Source organism: Cavia porcellus, unplaced genomic scaffold (genome assembly GCF_034190915.1).
Source record: "Cavia porcellus strain 051 isolate PalLab524CR breed Dunkin Hartley unplaced genomic scaffold, mCavPor4.1 scaffold_21, whole genome shotgun sequence".
NCBI classification, from domain to species: Eukaryota; Metazoa; Chordata; class Mammalia; order Rodentia; family Caviidae; genus Cavia; species Cavia porcellus.
This window is the reverse complement of record NW_026947504.1, coordinates 64,447,697-64,464,390: the sequence shown is the minus strand read 5'-3', so window position 1 is coordinate 64,464,390 and position 16,694 is coordinate 64,447,697. Positions and strand designations below refer to the sequence as shown.

General features: G+C 43.7%; 1 protein-coding gene across 10 annotated transcripts in view; it reads right to left on the bottom strand.

Moving 5' to 3' along the window:
* The window catches only part of Cdadc1 (cytidine and dCMP deaminase domain containing 1), a 52,745-nt gene that overhangs the window by 3,262 nt on the left and 32,789 nt on the right, over nt 1-16,694 (bottom strand). For 5 of the 10 annotated variants that reach the window (XM_003477485.5, XM_013140952.3, XM_013140953.2 and 2 more), the window contains one exon: nt 9,541-12,618. In XM_003477485.5, the coding sequence (XP_003477533.1) occupies nt 12,521-12,618 (98 nt within the window). In that variant the 3' untranslated portion in view covers nt 9,541-12,520. Of the gene's footprint in view, nt 1-1,593; nt 1,787-9,540; nt 12,671-15,181; nt 16,229-16,694 lie in introns of those variants that run through there. The other 5 variants (XR_010041836.1, XR_010041835.1, XR_010041834.1 and 2 more) reach the window with 5 other exon arrangements.

Sequence of the window (16,694 nt, the reverse complement as noted above, 5' to 3'; positions counted from 1 at the left end):
TTTACCATTAATTGATTCATTGTAAAGCAATGTAATCACCACACTGTGAGACATCTTTGTTATTTAAAACACTATGACCATAGGAGCCCCTATATTATAATAGACATGAATAATTTGCCTTTTAGCAAAGGTTGGAAAAAATAAAATCATTTAGTTTTTCCAAAATTTAAAGCTACAAATTGTCAATATATCCCATCACTCATTTATTCATTCGTCTAACATCTATTGAACTCTTTCTCCACACTGGTCAGGGATGCATCTGAGGGAGAGTCCTGCTGAGTGACACTTAGTGGTTTTTGAGGGGAGACCTCAAGTGATGATAGGAGCTGGGGCCCACTCAGCAGGGAAGTGAGGTCAGACTGGAGGGGATGGCCAGGAGGAGGAGTGGGATCCCACCCTGCCTTCTAGAGGATGCAGCTCACCTGCAGGACAGCACACTGCCTGCCTGGCTGAGCAAGGCCACTCTGGGGATGGAGGCACTAGGAAGGAACAAGAAGGGACAAAAACTGAACCCATCATTTTGTCTCTGGGGTCACTTGAGCTAACAGGTTTAGACACCAGCCTGGGCAACATAGTGAGATACACTTCAAAACAATGCTTCGAACAAAATGTACCATCAAGACAAAGAGTGAGACTAAAGCCCACTGCATCCTGGCCCATCACCCTCCTGACCAAGAGCCCAGAATCAGGGACAAATGATGACCCCAGAATTCTAGGAAACCAGCAAAGCTCCTAAACTGAAGACTGCTTTATTTTTCCCCCGTGTGGAAGAAAACCTCTGCCCTTTCTCCAGGAGCCGAGTGTGACATTCACACGGCCCTGACCTGCTGCCTGGATGAATGGGACTCTGTGCTGCCAGGGCGTGGGAGGCAGAGGACGCTGGCAGCCCAGAGGCCTGGCAGCACCAGCCGTGCCCGTCACCGTGACCAGGAACCTTTCCAAGCAAAGTTGCCTTATCTGGTCATCCGTTTTCTGTGGCCACGTGATGAGCAGACAGGAACTGGCACCCAGATGAGAAGGCCAGGGCAAGGAGGGCTCCGAACTGCAGGTCCACCCGGATTTAAGCAGCCCCTCTCAGAGGAGGCACTGGGAGAGGATTGTCTTGAAGGGCCCTGCCCAGCCTCAAGAGCCAAGTCTGCCAGTGAATGTTCCCAGAATGAAGCATCTGCAAGTCACACGACAAGGTCCTAGGACTAACAGTGAGGCTGCCTGTGTGCCCCAAAGGCTGCAGTCAGCACTCAAAACCCAATCCTCCTAATCCTTTAGTACTGTGCCAATATGGTGTGCAAATCTAGCTCACGGTAATTTGCCTACACAAAGACAAAAAGGTCTGTGTTTCAAAAAGTTAACAACAAGCCACAGAAAGAGATGGACTAGAATTGTAACAGGGACAGTCTTGATGGGACAGTTCTTGGAGGCACTGTTAGCAGTACTTGCATACTGCTGAGTTCTCTGCATATTTTCCCTGGTCACACTCCAAATCCTCAGCCCAGCTTCTCTGGGTAATAAGTCTGTTTCCATATATCACGGTGGATGCTGACCCTCCCGTTCCCACTCTACCTGCACATGCCATGTCTGTGCCTCTTCACCCACCTGCTTTGCCTTGAATACTTTTTCCTCATCTCTTCCTTAGAAAACTTACTCTGTAGCTCTCCACCTTCAGCTGGCCTTTCTCATTTCTGCTCTGTCATCTACTCTGGTCATTGTACAGTATCATTCAAAACCCACCATTTGACTGTCACTCAGGATGACTGAAGGGACCTTGTTTAAATGAGGACATTTTCATCTGCAGATAGAAACACACAGCTCAAATTAGCTTATGCAAAAAGTACCTATTTACCTACCCACATGGAAAGAAGGATGTCACCAATGTTGTCTCAAAACCAACACACTTAGCACATAACTCAAATGGGACAGCCAGCCAGCTGTAGTGTGGTACATGCCTGTAATTCCAGCACTTGGGAAACTGAGGTAGGAAGATTGCCACAAGTTCAAGGCCAGCCTGGGCTATACCTGTTGACAGAAAGAGAAAGAGAGAGAGAGAGAGAGACAGAGACAGAGACAGACAGAGACAGACAGAGAGACAGAGAGACAGAGAGACAGAGACAGAGACAGAGGATGCTCCTCTACTGTTCGTTTATCACCTCTCCTGATAGGATGTGATGCGCTCCTCTTGTATCATGTTCATCCCTGGGTGAATTTGAAGCCCACTCTCGTGGGTGGGGAGGAGGAGAGGATGTTGAGGCATGGAGCAATGGGGCACTGCAGTCTTAGCACCCCTGGCACTGATTTGGAGGCGGACCCTAAGGAAGGCATGCTGATAGGCTAACCTTAAATTTACGACCCCCTCCTGCTTCAGCCTCCTGAGTAGCAGGATTACAGGTGGTGAATACTGCCAGGATTCAGTGATCAGGGCTCTGCATAATAGACCCCTTCCTTCTTTCTTCATGTGTCTGATGGTAACTTGACCAGACCTCCTCTGTCTTTGTTGCCAAATCTTCCCTTATCTCTGGTGTTCAAAAAGCTGCAGAGAAGCCAGCAGGGTGCCGTCTGGTAAAGTAACTCCTGTAGTAAAGTTCCCAGTCCCTGCCACCTGGCAACACTGTGGCTTTCTAGACCCTCTGGCCATACCATAGCTCCTTCTCCTTTTCTTCATATACCTTGTTTTTTTAAAAATACGTTCACTGCAAAATATTCCAAAGATACAGGTAAAAATTAAATTATTTTAATCTTCTAATTCACTACACAGAGACAGACACTGTCAACAATATCATGTCAGCCTTTTTGGATGCATACTTTTTTTTATTAACAAAAGTAGAATCATTATACTACTCAGTGAGAAAAAAAGACAACCCAATTTAAAAATGAGCAAAGAACTTAAAGCTATTTCTCCAAAGAAGACTCACAGCCTGGCGTGGTGACATACACCTATAATCCCAGCACTCACGAGGAGGATTACTGCAAATTTGAGGCCAGTATGGACCACACAAAGTGAGTTCAAGGCAGCCTGAACTGTATGGTGAGACTCTGTCTCAAAAAGAAAATAATAATAATAATAATAAGGAGAAGAAGAAGACGAAGATACACAAATGGCCAATAAACACATGAAAAGATCCAGTGACACGTCACTTCACAGCCAAATTGCTAGAATCACAAGGTCAGGCAATGAGTGAGGATACAGAGAAGCTGAAACCCTCACCCTGTGCTGCAAATGTAACATGGTGTGACTGCTATGGAAAGCACTCTGACAGCTCCTCATACGGTAAACACAGGGTTACCCTATGGCCTGGCAGCTCTGCTTGGGTATACACCCAGAAGAAATGACAACGTATGTCCGCGCTGAAGCTTACACACAAACGATTACAGCATTAGTTATAATAGCCCAAAGCTGGAAAAAACATAACCTACACTCTGATAAGTGATTAAGCAAAATATGCTACAGCCATCCAATAAAATACGACATAGCTGTAAGAACAAGTGAGCACCAATGCATACTACAATGTGGAAGAATCTCGAGGTAACATGCTAAGTGACGGAAGTCAGCTGCAAAGGATCACTGTTTGGTCTATTTTCTGCAGCCATAACAAAAACTATGTCAAACCAATGAGTGGGCTGATTTACTAATCACACAGCCTTAATCCCAGCATCACACACTCTGGATTCAGCCACCTCTGGAGAAGTGCTATGACCAGCTGAGGCCGTGTGAGACAAAAGGATGAGAGAATCAGCACCAATCCCACCCAAGAGGAAGGAGCCCTAATTACCTCTTAAAGGCTCCACACCTTAATGTGCTTACATTGGCAATGAAATTCCGGCATGAAAGGGCCAGGGATATGCTCAGCAGCACAGCGCTGCCTGGCAAGTGCAAGGTCCTGAGTTTGATTCCTGGTGCCAAACAAAACAGACAAAACTTCTAGCATGAATGTTAGAGGGGGAAACCATAGCAGCCACTTACTATGGGACTTGAAGATGTGAAGGGTAGACAGAGGGATTACAGCTAAGGGGTACAGGTTTCTTTTTGAGGTGATAGAAATGTTTTTAAACTGGTGGTAGTGGTGGCACATATATATGAATTGATATACTAAAAGTCACTGAATCATATATTGCCAGCGATCATGTGAATTATAATTCACTAAAATTGCTATATTAATGTAATATAATATTATTTAATATTCACTGAGCGTGCCCTTTTATAGCTACATAGCATACCACAGTATAATTACACCATTCTCATTGCCAATTAGATACAGGGTAGCATTTTTACAAAACTCAGGCCACTACACATGTCTTTACAACTAAAATGTTTATACCTGTCCATGATCTTTTCCTTGTAAGAAATCCTAGAACCCAAAATGTCACGCATCTTTCTGAGGCTTGTGACTGCTGGTGCCATCGTAGTAGTCCTGGAGAGGGGTCCACTTCATCCCAGTAGTCCTGGAGAGAGGCCGCCCATTTGCTTTGCCACACGAGCCCTAGAGGGTGGTGGCGAACCTACGCACGCGTGCCCCTCCGGCCTGTGTCACTGAACACTCTGAAAGGTTTGCCATCAATGCTCTCGGGGAATCTTCAGTTACCTTCCTGGGCCTCTGCTCCTCTTTCTGAAGTCTTTCGAAGTTTTCAGCAGGCTCTTTCTGGGCAGCATCTATTTTTCCAGCCATAACACTGCACTCTTTCCATTTCCAGCTGCCTTTTGGACTTCTCCATTTTTGTATACTTGACCACAATCCCAAACCCACACAGATTCAAACCAAATGGGTTCACCCCAATTCCCCTCTGAACTTCCCAGCTTCGGTCAGTTGTGCTGCCTCTATGTCACCCACACACTGATGTTCTTTTTTTTTTTTTTTTTTTTGTCTTTTTCCTTTTTATCGGTACCAGGGATTGAACTCACGACTGCCTGCTTGCAAGGCAGGCGCTTATGCTGCTGAGCTAAATCCCCAGCCCCCAGACACTGATGTTCTCTCTCTCTCTCTCTCTCTCTCTCTCTCTCTCTCTCAGTTTCTTCCTTCCTTCCTTTCTTTGTTGAGGTTGAACCCAGGACCTTCATGTTGAGCTACATCCCCTGTTATTTTTTTATTTTGAGACAGGATCTCACTAAATTGCTTAGGGCTGAATTTGTGATTTTCCTGCCTCAGCCTCCCATGTGGCATAACCCAGCTCACTGATGTGATCGTTAATGGTTCCCTTTCTCCTGCGTCCATCAAATAAAAATTGTTGAGAGCTGCTGACCTACCCAAGCGCTGTGAGAGAAGCAAACTCCAGGGAATGGCCTTCAGTAAGCAGTCCTGACACCCCTGGCTCAAGCCTCTGTTTCTCTCGGTCCCCACAGGGATCCTCATCCCCCACTATGCCTGGGCACCTCCTGGCCTCTGCTCTCCACAGATCCGGTCACCCATCAGAAACACACCCTTCCCCGAGTGCTCAGCCTGTCCACTCCAGAGCCTGTGCCATCACTTGTGCCCCGTCAGAGTGAAACTCGTCTACTACTACACAAGTGAGCTACCCTCGCTCACCTCCAGGAGCCAGGCTTGTGGCCTCCCCCTCCTCCCTGAGAACACTCCAAAGGCCTCAGTGTCACCAGAGTCATCAGCCATGTTCTGTCCTCACGAGATTCGCTCTCAGCTGCAGGCAAACAGGGCCTCTCGCCACACTGCTGAATTCTCTCAGGTCTTCTCTGTGGGCACCATTATGCTTGACTCCTCATCCAAGGAGCACCATGCCTCGGCTCTGTCCTCCCCAGAACTCCTCTATGTGTCTACAATCTGTGCACAAACGCCACACTCCAGACTGCCTGTGCCAGTCTCTGAGCCCGTGCTCACACCCACCTGTGGCCCCACAGCCTCCCACTTTCACAGGTTCCCAAGTCCGAAGCAGAACCGTGGTTTCTTTGCACTTGTGTTTTCCAGCCCCGCGGATGGCTCTTTAGTTCCCCTAGTTGTTCGTGCCCGAAACCAAAAGTCCTGCAAGAGTCTCTGCCTTTCACCCACACTGAGCTACAGGGGCACTTCCCCTTGTGCCAAGCACCAAGTCTGAGCTCTCCTCTGTCAGCCTGCCCACCGGGACTGCACCCACCTCCCCAGCACCTTAAGTGAGCCCAGCGTGTAGGTCAGACCCGGCATGGCTCCCCTCCCCACCCCTCCAGGGGAAGCTTGTACACCATCCTCAAAGCACCGCCATACCTGGCCCTGCCTCCCTCCTCCAGCAAGTCCCAGCAAGGCTGGTGCTTCCAGCTCCTACCTCAGGGTTCCTTCTGCCGGAACCCTCTTCCCGGCCTTCTTTCGTGACCGCTTCTCGTTCTCATCCTTCCTCTCTCAACTTGAATCTTCCCTCCCGGGCTTCCGGCTCCCACTTTCCCGCGTGCCTCTCCTTAGGGTGCAGATCTCAGTGTGTGTGAGGGGCATGCTTTCTTCACGTACCCGCCCCAGGATCTGTCCCTGTGCTGGGCGTAGCAAATGCTGAGTATTTCTGAATGCAGGAACGACATTCTGTGCGAAGCCCAACTTCACCGCACTGTCCTCGTCAGGCCTGCTGCAGCCTGCTCCGGGCGCTGGGAGTCACCCTGGAGACCCTCCCCTGCCTGCGCGCTCACCGCATGCTTCTGTCCCCCGTGTCCTGTGGGGACCCTGGTCCTTTCCCGTGGGGCCAGCCCACCCCCTCTCCTCCCTCACCGCGTGCTGACGGGCTGTGCACACAGATCGTGTCATTCCAAGTGGTCCCCACCCCTCCCTGTGGTTTCATTCTCCCTGCCAGACTCTCTCTCTCCTGCCGACGGGTCCACAGCCATCTGCTGTTCCCAGTGTGATCTACTCTTCCTTCCTGTGCTTTCCATCTTCTGAATTTCCAGATCCCGTAGAATCTAACAGCGCTTATTCTAGTTTCTCTTCTAAGCATCCATTTCTGGGATATATCGCCCTCTGCTGGCTCACATAAATAACGTTCTTTACTGTATCCTCGTGGAGCCTCTTTTAAGTCAGTATGAAAGGTGATTTGATTGGGCACAGCACTCACTCACTGAGCAAAGGACCAGTGCCACGACTCTGACAAGTGGCTCCAAGATTGAGGAGGAGTGCGACAGGCTGCGTGGTGGACTCCACGCGGAGTTCTGTCTCTGAGCACAAAGGACAAGAAGACCAACCAGGCCCCGGGGTGGGAGTGTGGCTGGGAAGCCTCGGGTTCAAACCCCAGCACCAAAACAAGAACCAAACAAAACCAAGTCTGCCCATAGAGGCCTACTGCTCTAACAAGGCTCCTGGTGACAGGAATGCCTTGGGCTACTTCTCCTCTAACCTGGTTAACCAGGACCTTCCTGTCTGGGGTCCAGTCAGTGCCTCCAGTTCTGGTCCAGTTCTCCTCCAGTTCCAGTCTTTCCCTACCTAAAACACCAGCCACGTGCCCCACACTGAGCTGTACTGTGGTGGCCTCCAGGTCATGGGACAGGATGAGGTTCCTTCCGTGGGAAGCAGAGGGAAAGGAGGGTAGGAAGGAAGAAGGTCCTTAGGGGCTGGAGCACCCTGGGAGGGTGACAAAATAACCTTGTTTTTGTGGAACAAGGTAAGATGAGGTCACTGAGGATGCTAACACACGCTTTCAATTAACAAAGGCACAGTGGGTTAAGGGAAGACCATGTTTTGAAAGTTGGAGAAAGGCATCAGTGTTTACTAGAGAAAGAGGTGTACCACAAGATATACAAACAGGTAAGAATTTACAAGACTGGTACAACAGCGGCCCATGGACTCAGCTGAGGGAGAATACAGGGGGTATCTGCACACCAGAGACTGAAGGGTCCAGTCCAACATCCGGAGCTCACTTCAGTGTCCTGCGCGAATCGGTGTCAGGAGGCCAAAGGGTCTGCAACGGAGGCTGGAGAGCTGTGCTGCAAGCCAGGAGATGGCATCCAAGGTGAAGGCCAAGACTGCAGCTCCTCTGAACAGGAGCAGGTCTGTCCTTCCTCAGTTCCCCTCACACCAGCCAGCCCCTAGGGTGTGGAACTGCTGAGCCAAATTTTACTCAGGTTGACACAATCAACCATCACTATCTCTAACCAGATGCTGAGTAACAAGTCCTCTGAAATGCTGGGTTTTTTGCTCACAGGTCTGTGGACTGGCCACTGGACGCCTCATCTAGGCTGGCCTGTCTGGGGGCGGCTCTGTGTTGGTGTTTGATGGCAGCAGAAACAAACCGAATCAGTGCAAACACAAAGAACCCTTGAGGCTCGATGTCAGAACTGGATCAAGGACGTTATCTGCCTTACTCTGTGAACCAAAGTCCTCCCATTAAGGTCCTCCCATTAAGAGGTAGAGCATATTTCCCCACCTTTGACTTTGGAAAACTAATTTTTAGAAGCCTTTTAAAACATAATACAGTGAAATCTGTCATCTTCAAATTTTGATACTTTAAAAAGCCATTGGTGCCACAGTTATATGCAGTAAGATGTTTCTATTTTTTTTTTTTTTTTTTTTTTTTTGTTAAATACTCATAATGGCTTTCAACCGGGGCAATTTTTTGGCTGTCCCACTCAGAATCTCCTTAGGTAGCAAAGCAGGCCTCCCCAGATCAAGTGAGGGCACTTCCTATACCGTGTCTCAGCAGACCAAATGTACCTGGAGAGCTGTCAGGCACAGAGTCAGAAATCCCCCAGAACTCCCAGCCCACAGGTCTTTGCCAGCCAGAACTAGGTTGCCCCATGTTAGAGCAACTGGTTATTTTTGCCTCTATGAAAGTTATCATGAGAGAATGTTATCATGAGAGAGAAATCTGAAAGGCAAAAGGTAATGAATTAGAACAAACTAGCTCAAAAGAATCTTCTAGGAGGAGGCATAAAGGCAACTCTGTCAGGAATGGTCCTCCAGATCTGGCTGCAATCCTGCAGCCCTGCAATGAGCATGAATGTCCTTTCAGAAATCCAGGAGGTACCTTTGAGAGCAAATGCAGAAAAGATTCAGAGCAAGGCTCCACCCTGGGTCACAAAATTAGGAACTACATTATAAAATTATAGTATAATTTAGTCCAAGTGGTAACATACATTAATACTGCATGCTAGGTATCTTTTTATATGTCTGCAATACTTTCTGATTTTATTGTTTATTGATGTGTTTTGAGAGTGTAGTGTAGTTCACACTATCCTTAAACTTAATAGGTAGCCCCTGCTGGTCTCAACTCACTATAACTCTCCAGCCTCAGCCTCCTGAGTGTTGGGATTACAGTGTGTAATATCATGCCTGACAATACTTTATATTTTTAAATGACAGAAAAAAGATCACAAGATCTTTTGCACTTGAAATGAAACTCCTAATTGATATTTGCTTAGTCCTAAAACACAGCAGTAACTATCATAGCTCAATGACCAGGGGCCAGTACTAGCAATACTAGGATTCTTAATAATTGGTGTTTAATGCCACTTATTCTAAATTATGTCAAAAGCAGATGGTCGTAGCTCATCCTAAGGCAAAACTGTTTATGCATAAAAAGAAAAGGCCTTATGAGTGAATGGTGTATCCTCAAACTCAGTATGTTGAGTAAGAAAAACACAGAAAAGTCAGATTTGCCAAAAAATTTTAGCAGTTTTAACGATAAAAACATATAAATCCACATTTACTCAGAAGACAGACATAGAATACACCAGGCAAGTGCATAGTCCCCTCCCATACAACCATTCTTTACAAATTATGAATTTGCCATCGTCGTCCTCAACTTGGAAATTAAGGGAGGCACTACGTTTTCTGTTCATATGGAGGCGCATGTTGATATCTTAGCTAAGGGATGAAGACTTTTGCCTAGAAATGTGCAGACTGAGTCCACACTGCTACGCGTAGCTTCTGCGAGCCCAGGTGGGCTCTGGGTTCTACACCTCTTGTGGGCTGCCCAGCCATTTTCCTGTCCGACTACAGGGTGGCCATCTATTTCCACAGTTTTCGCAGTTCACTGAATTCCTGTTGTTTGCTTGGTAAAACCTGACCGCCTCTCTGGATCCACTTTGGCACTCTGGCTTCTATAAGGATCTTTCCAAGAATCCCTAGAGTGTTTAAAGTCCTCTTGCATCACCACTGCTTGTATAATTACACGAGACTCAAAGATCACCAGAATCCCTTGGGGGCTGTGAAAACCCAGCTTGCTGGATGGAGCCAGGGGTTCTGATTCAATAGGTCTGGGGTGGGACCCAAGCATGTGCAAGTCTACCAAGGGTCCATGGGATGCTGATGATGCAGAGTCAGGGACTGTGCTTGGAATCACTTCTCTTTATTATTATGCTTGTATCTTCCACTGGATCAATTATCGCTGAGACTGGGGCATTTCTTGCATAGCTCATTCCCAGGGTTTAGTCTAGCAATTGATTGATGAATCAACAAATGTATACTGAGTGTTTATTATGTGCCAGGCATTAGGATTACAATAGTACCTCAGTTTACGAACTTGATTCTTTACAGGATCCTAGTTGCAAACTGAGTTGGACAAGAACCAAATCAAATTCAGTGGTTGGGTTCAATCTTGATCTTATGGGGAAATTTGATTCAGTTCTCATCCAGTTTAGTTTGCGACCATAATTGAGGAAAGGATTGAGTTTGTGAACCGAGGTACCACGGAGGGCAGCTAAAGGAGTATTTTGTAGAGACTGCTCTGTGTATATAAAATCTGCATGCCTTCACAGAACTTACCTTCCGGTGCTATGTGCTGAAGTTATTAAGCAAGAAGAAAAGTGTCATTAACATGAATGATTTTAATAATATTATGGAAATACCAACCTTCCAATTCCTAACCATAGTTTCCCCAGCTGTACGCTTCCACCTTATCATATCTCATCCCAACACCCAATGTATAAATCCACAAATCTAGTAGCATATAACAGGATTTTGAGTCTTAAAAAATATTTGCTGATTTATAAGATACTTGGCATAGATGAAATATTAGTAATAAAATGAATTCAAGAATTTAAGCATGTATAAATAAAAGTTTAAAAAACAATCTTATGTTGATTTTAAAAAAGTATAGTTTAACTAGGGGCTTTCAAATTGACATTAATTATGTCTAAAGGTACTTCTCCTGCACACACTCCACTCATACCTCCCCTATTCCATGCCCAAATCCATATAAAAGTTGATGGCACTTCTCAACTGTGTGGTATATGATTGATGACTTTGAAATCCCAGGGGACAGAAGCAGGTTGCTATGCAACCCAGGACACCTGGTTGACCTTTGTATTGTCCTGTATGTAATTCTGAAAAACTGGTAGCAGGTCCCCTGAGGTCATGCTGTGAAAAGGGGATAAAAAGAGAAGGCAAATAAATACCTCCACACAGGCAGGGGAGCTGTTTCTCAGGATGCCACTCCCCAGGTCTGTGAGCCTCCCTCCAGAACCCTAGGAAAGTACAGATCACATGCTCATCTTTTGATTCAAATTTTCTAAAAGTTACTCAGCAAATCAAAATGAGAGAAATTATAAAGGTCAATTTGAAATGGATCTGTTTACTTCAAAGACTTTCAGTATTCTTAAAGCTTACAAAGGTTCTTAAAAGGCCTTCTTTTTTTTTTTTTTTTGTCTTTTTCCTTTTTATCGGTACCAGGGATCGAACTCACGACCATCTGCTTGCAAGGCAGGTAGGCCTTCTTTTTTAAGGTCAAAGCCATGTTAGTAATAGGAAAGGGAAAATAAATGAAATTTATTAATGAAATTCTAAAACTGTTGGCTTCAATATTTCACAGTAAAATATTTCTTCTCTGTGACATCATGACCAGCCTTGAAGGTCACTGTTAGTGATCTCAAGTGTCAGTGATACCAAACAGCAATTTTGCCTCAGAAAAATATTCTCTTTCTTCTGTTACCAAAAATAAGTGCCATAACTGGGTCCTAGTTCAACACATCTTTGTGAATCATATACTGAAATATTTAAGAGAAATTAACATTTTATTTTATGTTATTTTACTTTTGCAGTGCTGGGACTTGAGCCCAGGGCCTTGCACAGGCTGGGCAAACATTCTCCTGATTTACACCCCCAGCCAAGAAATTAACATTTGAAAAAATATACTTTTAAAATGGAGACTAGGTCCACCAACTTTACGAGTCAGTCCTAATTAAGTGAATTACGAGGCAGATTTGGATTGAAATATCACATTTTGGTTAGCTATATGTGGACTCTTAAAAGATGACCAGATTGTCATTTATCTTTTGGAGCAGTTTACTAATGGTCACCCTTGTAATCCAAAAGAATTAATACTTCTCAAAAGGCATATAGTTACACCTTCAGGTGTGACTTCCAGTGAACCAATCCCTTTTAAACCTGTCCTATCAATTCAAGATCAACAGAAATGTGTCTCTGCTGGTAAGTACCTTGGTCTCCTTAAATTCCTGCTATCTCATTTGTATAATAAAGGACTACGTTGCCATACTGTAGAAAATACATAAATAAATCTAAGTTAAAATATTCTTGATAACATATCCTAAAAAACCTGTCAGTGATTCACAAAGTCTTTCCTTATTTTCTGGGTCACGAGGCTGCAGTGCAGGCGCGCAGTCCCAGTCCAGGCCTCACTGCAGCATGGCCAGGCCCTCCGCCCGCTTCTCCAGGCGCAGCTTCTTGCTGAGATGCTCCTCTTCACTCATGGGCGTGGCTTGCAACACACCGTCTAGCGCGCAAGAATAACCCATGTCAGGAAGCGTCACTTCCAGCTCAAGGGGCTTGTTTCAGCCACAAAGGTTGAAAAAGCAAAATAATGCTTAAGTAAAGGAACATACATTTTATTTTACCTTCAAATTATCAACCATTTTAGTATTCTACACTCAAGTATTTTTTCAATCAATATTGATTCTAGATAACTCACAAGTAATCAGGTATATGATGACCCTCACTCAATGATGTATGGCAAATAATTTATGTAACATTTTGAGGGGTGGAAAGTCATTATTACGCTGGAAGAAACAAAATTCACACACATCCTACAAACAGGAAGGAACTGGATTGGGCTTCTCCCCTTCACAGTCCTCTATGGAAGGACAATGACCTAATCTGCCCTGGGCAGGATAGGACATGAACCTGACTTCAACTTCTTTAATTTTTGTTTTAATAGCTTTATTGATGCAATAAACTATATGCTTAAAATAAACTCAAGATATGTAAAGTGAACAATCTGTTGAGTCTGAGATGAGTACATATCTAACGAACTACAGCCACAGCCAAAGCAACGAAAACGCCTACTACTTTCCCGTTTCCTCCTGCCCTTCCTGTCAGTCTCTGGAGGGATCTGCCTCCTGGCCACACCAGTGTGTCTGCTCTGTTCTTTCTCAGGCCCGAAGACACCTGGGCACCTCAGCTTTGCCCACCAGTATGTATCTGGGAGCCCTCTATCTCTCTCAGTTGTTTCTCTATGTAATACTTGAAACATTTTCTTCAAAAAGAATATAGATAGGAATTCAAAAGCCTAATAACCACACGAAACACTTAAAAACCAACTCAGTTGCATGTGATGCTATAATCTTAGCACTCTGGAACATGAGGCAGGCAGGGGTATCTCAAGTTTGAGGCCAGCCTGGGCCACTTTGGGAGACGTTGTCTCAAAAAACAAACAAACAAAGGAAAAAATGAACCCCCAGATTCATCTATGTTAAAAAATGTATAACTATATTTTTACTACTGTGTAACAATTCATTGTGGGAATATACTGTATTTTCATATACTCTCCCAAGATAAGCATTTCCATTATTTCCACTTTTTGCTTTGAAGAATAACATTTCAATCAGTTATTTGTTTTTCTGTCTCTTACATAAAATGCAAGACTCTCTTTAGGGCACATACTTAGAAGCTGAACTGCTAGGTTGTGGGGCATATGCATGTTCAACTTCACCAAGAATGTCAATTTATTTCCCAAAGTGGTTGTAAAATTTTCAGTCTCACCAGTAACATAAAAATTTCCAATGACCCACCTCCTCACTCGTACCCTTACTGGAAAACTTAACAGTGTATATGTAATGGGTATAAAACACTATTTCAGTGTGACCTTAATTTTTATTTCTCTCATCATTAGTGAGTGTGATCATCTTTTTAGTGTTTCTCAGACACTTATATTTTGGTGCTTATGAAATACTAATAACTACCACTCTTTATTAATTTTTCTTATAAATTTGTGGGATTTTACTACATGTTCTGGAAACCAACTCACTATTATATGTGGAAAAAAATCTATTCTTCCAGTGGATGACTGGTCTTTCCACTTTCTTTGTAATGTCTTTCGGTAAAGACAAGTCCTTAACTGGAATGTATATTGGTTTCTCAATCCTTTCCTTTATAGCCAGTATTATTTGTGTTCTGCATAAGTTGTTCTTTCTACTATAAATCATAAAGATATTTATTCTTTCTATTACAAATCATGAAGATATTCTGTATCTTATTCTAAAACTTGAAAAATGTTAGCTTTTCCTCTTACCTTTAATTCATGAGGGAATCATATTTAGTATTATGAGAGATCAGAATTCATTATCATTTTTCCTACATGGATTATCCTTTAATATTTTAGTATATGTGCCGCTGAAGTGAGCACACCATGACTATATTTTAAGTAGTCTACTGGGGTCCCTGTGATGTGAATGGCCCTCTCTGTCAGGATGCTAACTCATAACTAATGGAACAGTGCACCACATTAAAGAGACGTATCAAAATACTAACCATATGCCCAGTAATAAAGTTGCTTAACTTGCCCAGTGACTTTTTAACTATATTTTAAATTTCTAATTCTATCAGATGCTTTTCAAAACTATTTTTAAATAATAGTTTCTTCCTGCTCATTTTTAAAAACAGCACCTTTTACTTCTTAACATTTTCTACAGTCTACTTGATAACCCCTGCGTCTCTGGAGTCTAACTATGCTGTTTTTTGTGATTCACTCTCACTTCTGCAGTGTATTTTCTCCCACTTCGTCCAGTTTTCAATTACGAATTCATATCTTCTTGTATCCTGTAGGTCTCAACTGAGTCACTTTCCTTCTGACAGAATTCAACTTCCTTCTGCCAGGAGTTGTACCTAAATGGGAGCCTTGCAGCTTCCTGTAAGGGCCCCCAGCTTATGTACAGTTCAGCACTTAACAGGCTCCTACTTACACTCAAAATCCAGCTGACGTGGACATCTGGGCCCATGTTTATCCTGCCTTTGTGCTTGCTTATAGTTGCTTATAGTTCAGATTCTAGTAAACGTTCCTCTTTTTGCACTGCAGGGTTATGAGCGAGTGCCTGCATATTCCCTTGTTTTCTTTTTTCTTTCGTTTTCCCCTTGCTTTCTTGAAAGCTCAGTGATTTTTTTTTAAAGAATGCTCACTATGGGTCATTTGGATCCTAGTTCTACAGAGCAGGACACTTGGGAGCAGTCATTCACACTGCCACCTCCCTTCTATTTCTGTTCCTCAAACTGGCATTGAGAGGGCATGAAGCCTGGCACCCGCCTTCAGACAGATGGACCTGGCCAAAGGTCAAGCCTCAGCACAGCAAATAAAGCTAGGGCTTCAACTTGTGCCTGTTTCATTTTTATGTCTATTTCTCAACAGAACGAAAACTGGAAAGAAGCCACATACTGTTATGATTCTGTTTCTATGACATGGCCAGACTAGACAAATTCATCCATAAAATCATGAAGTAAATTAGTGGTTGCCTAGGCTGAGGTAGGGGACAATGCATTGTGACCGCAAATGGGGTTTCTTTCTAGAACAGTGGAAATGTTCTGAAATTAGCTGACAGTGATGGTTACACAACTCTGAATGTACTAAAAGCCACCAGATTTTATACTTTTTTTGTGTGTGTGGTACCAGGGATCGAACTCATGACCTTGCACTGGCCAGGCAGGCACTTATGCCTGAGCTAAATCCCCAGCCCTCAGATTTTATACTTTAAAAGAATGAATTTAAAATATGTGAATTATATCCCAGTAAAGCTATTATACAACTGAAAAGGATTTGAGGATATTACTTACTGATGTAAAATATTTGTTCAAAAATGCACAGAAACATAAAGTCACCATTTAATGAACAATCATAAAGCAAACACACACAGAGCCACCATATAGATCAATAAACAAAACACCACCAGTGAGCCAGAGGCTGTTCTCTGGCTGCGGCCAGTCTCAGGACTTTGACTCGGCATTCTTTACCTCTCCTTTGGGACCTGGGATGATAACCTTGTACATAAGCCCTTCATGGTTATAAGTGACGAATATTTTCTAGTCCATGGTTTCCCTTTGTGCCTTCTTAATAGTATCTTTTAATGAACAAGTAGCATTAATTTTAACACAGATAAAGTATTTCATTTTTATGATTACTGTTTTGTATATCCTTTCTCTAACCATATAAATAATTTAACTCCTTCAAACATTCTCATTGAACATACGTTATTTAATTAGATTCATATATTTTCCTTTGTTTTGTTTTCTTTCTTGATAAATGTTTAAAAAGAAAACAGATAATATATATTTTTCAAAATTATAAACAATAAATTTACTAAAGCTAATTCAGAACACAGTAAATCAAGACATTTGTATTTCCATAGACCTTAATATTTGATTTTTTAGAGTAATCAAATCATCAGGAAAATTTATAGTACACTTCCACTTACCTAGCTTTTCTTTTTTTTTAGGACCTTCACACTGAGCCACATCCCCAGCCTTTTTTCTATTTTTTATTTTGAGACAGGGTCTCACCAAGTTTCCCAGCCTGGATTTAAACTT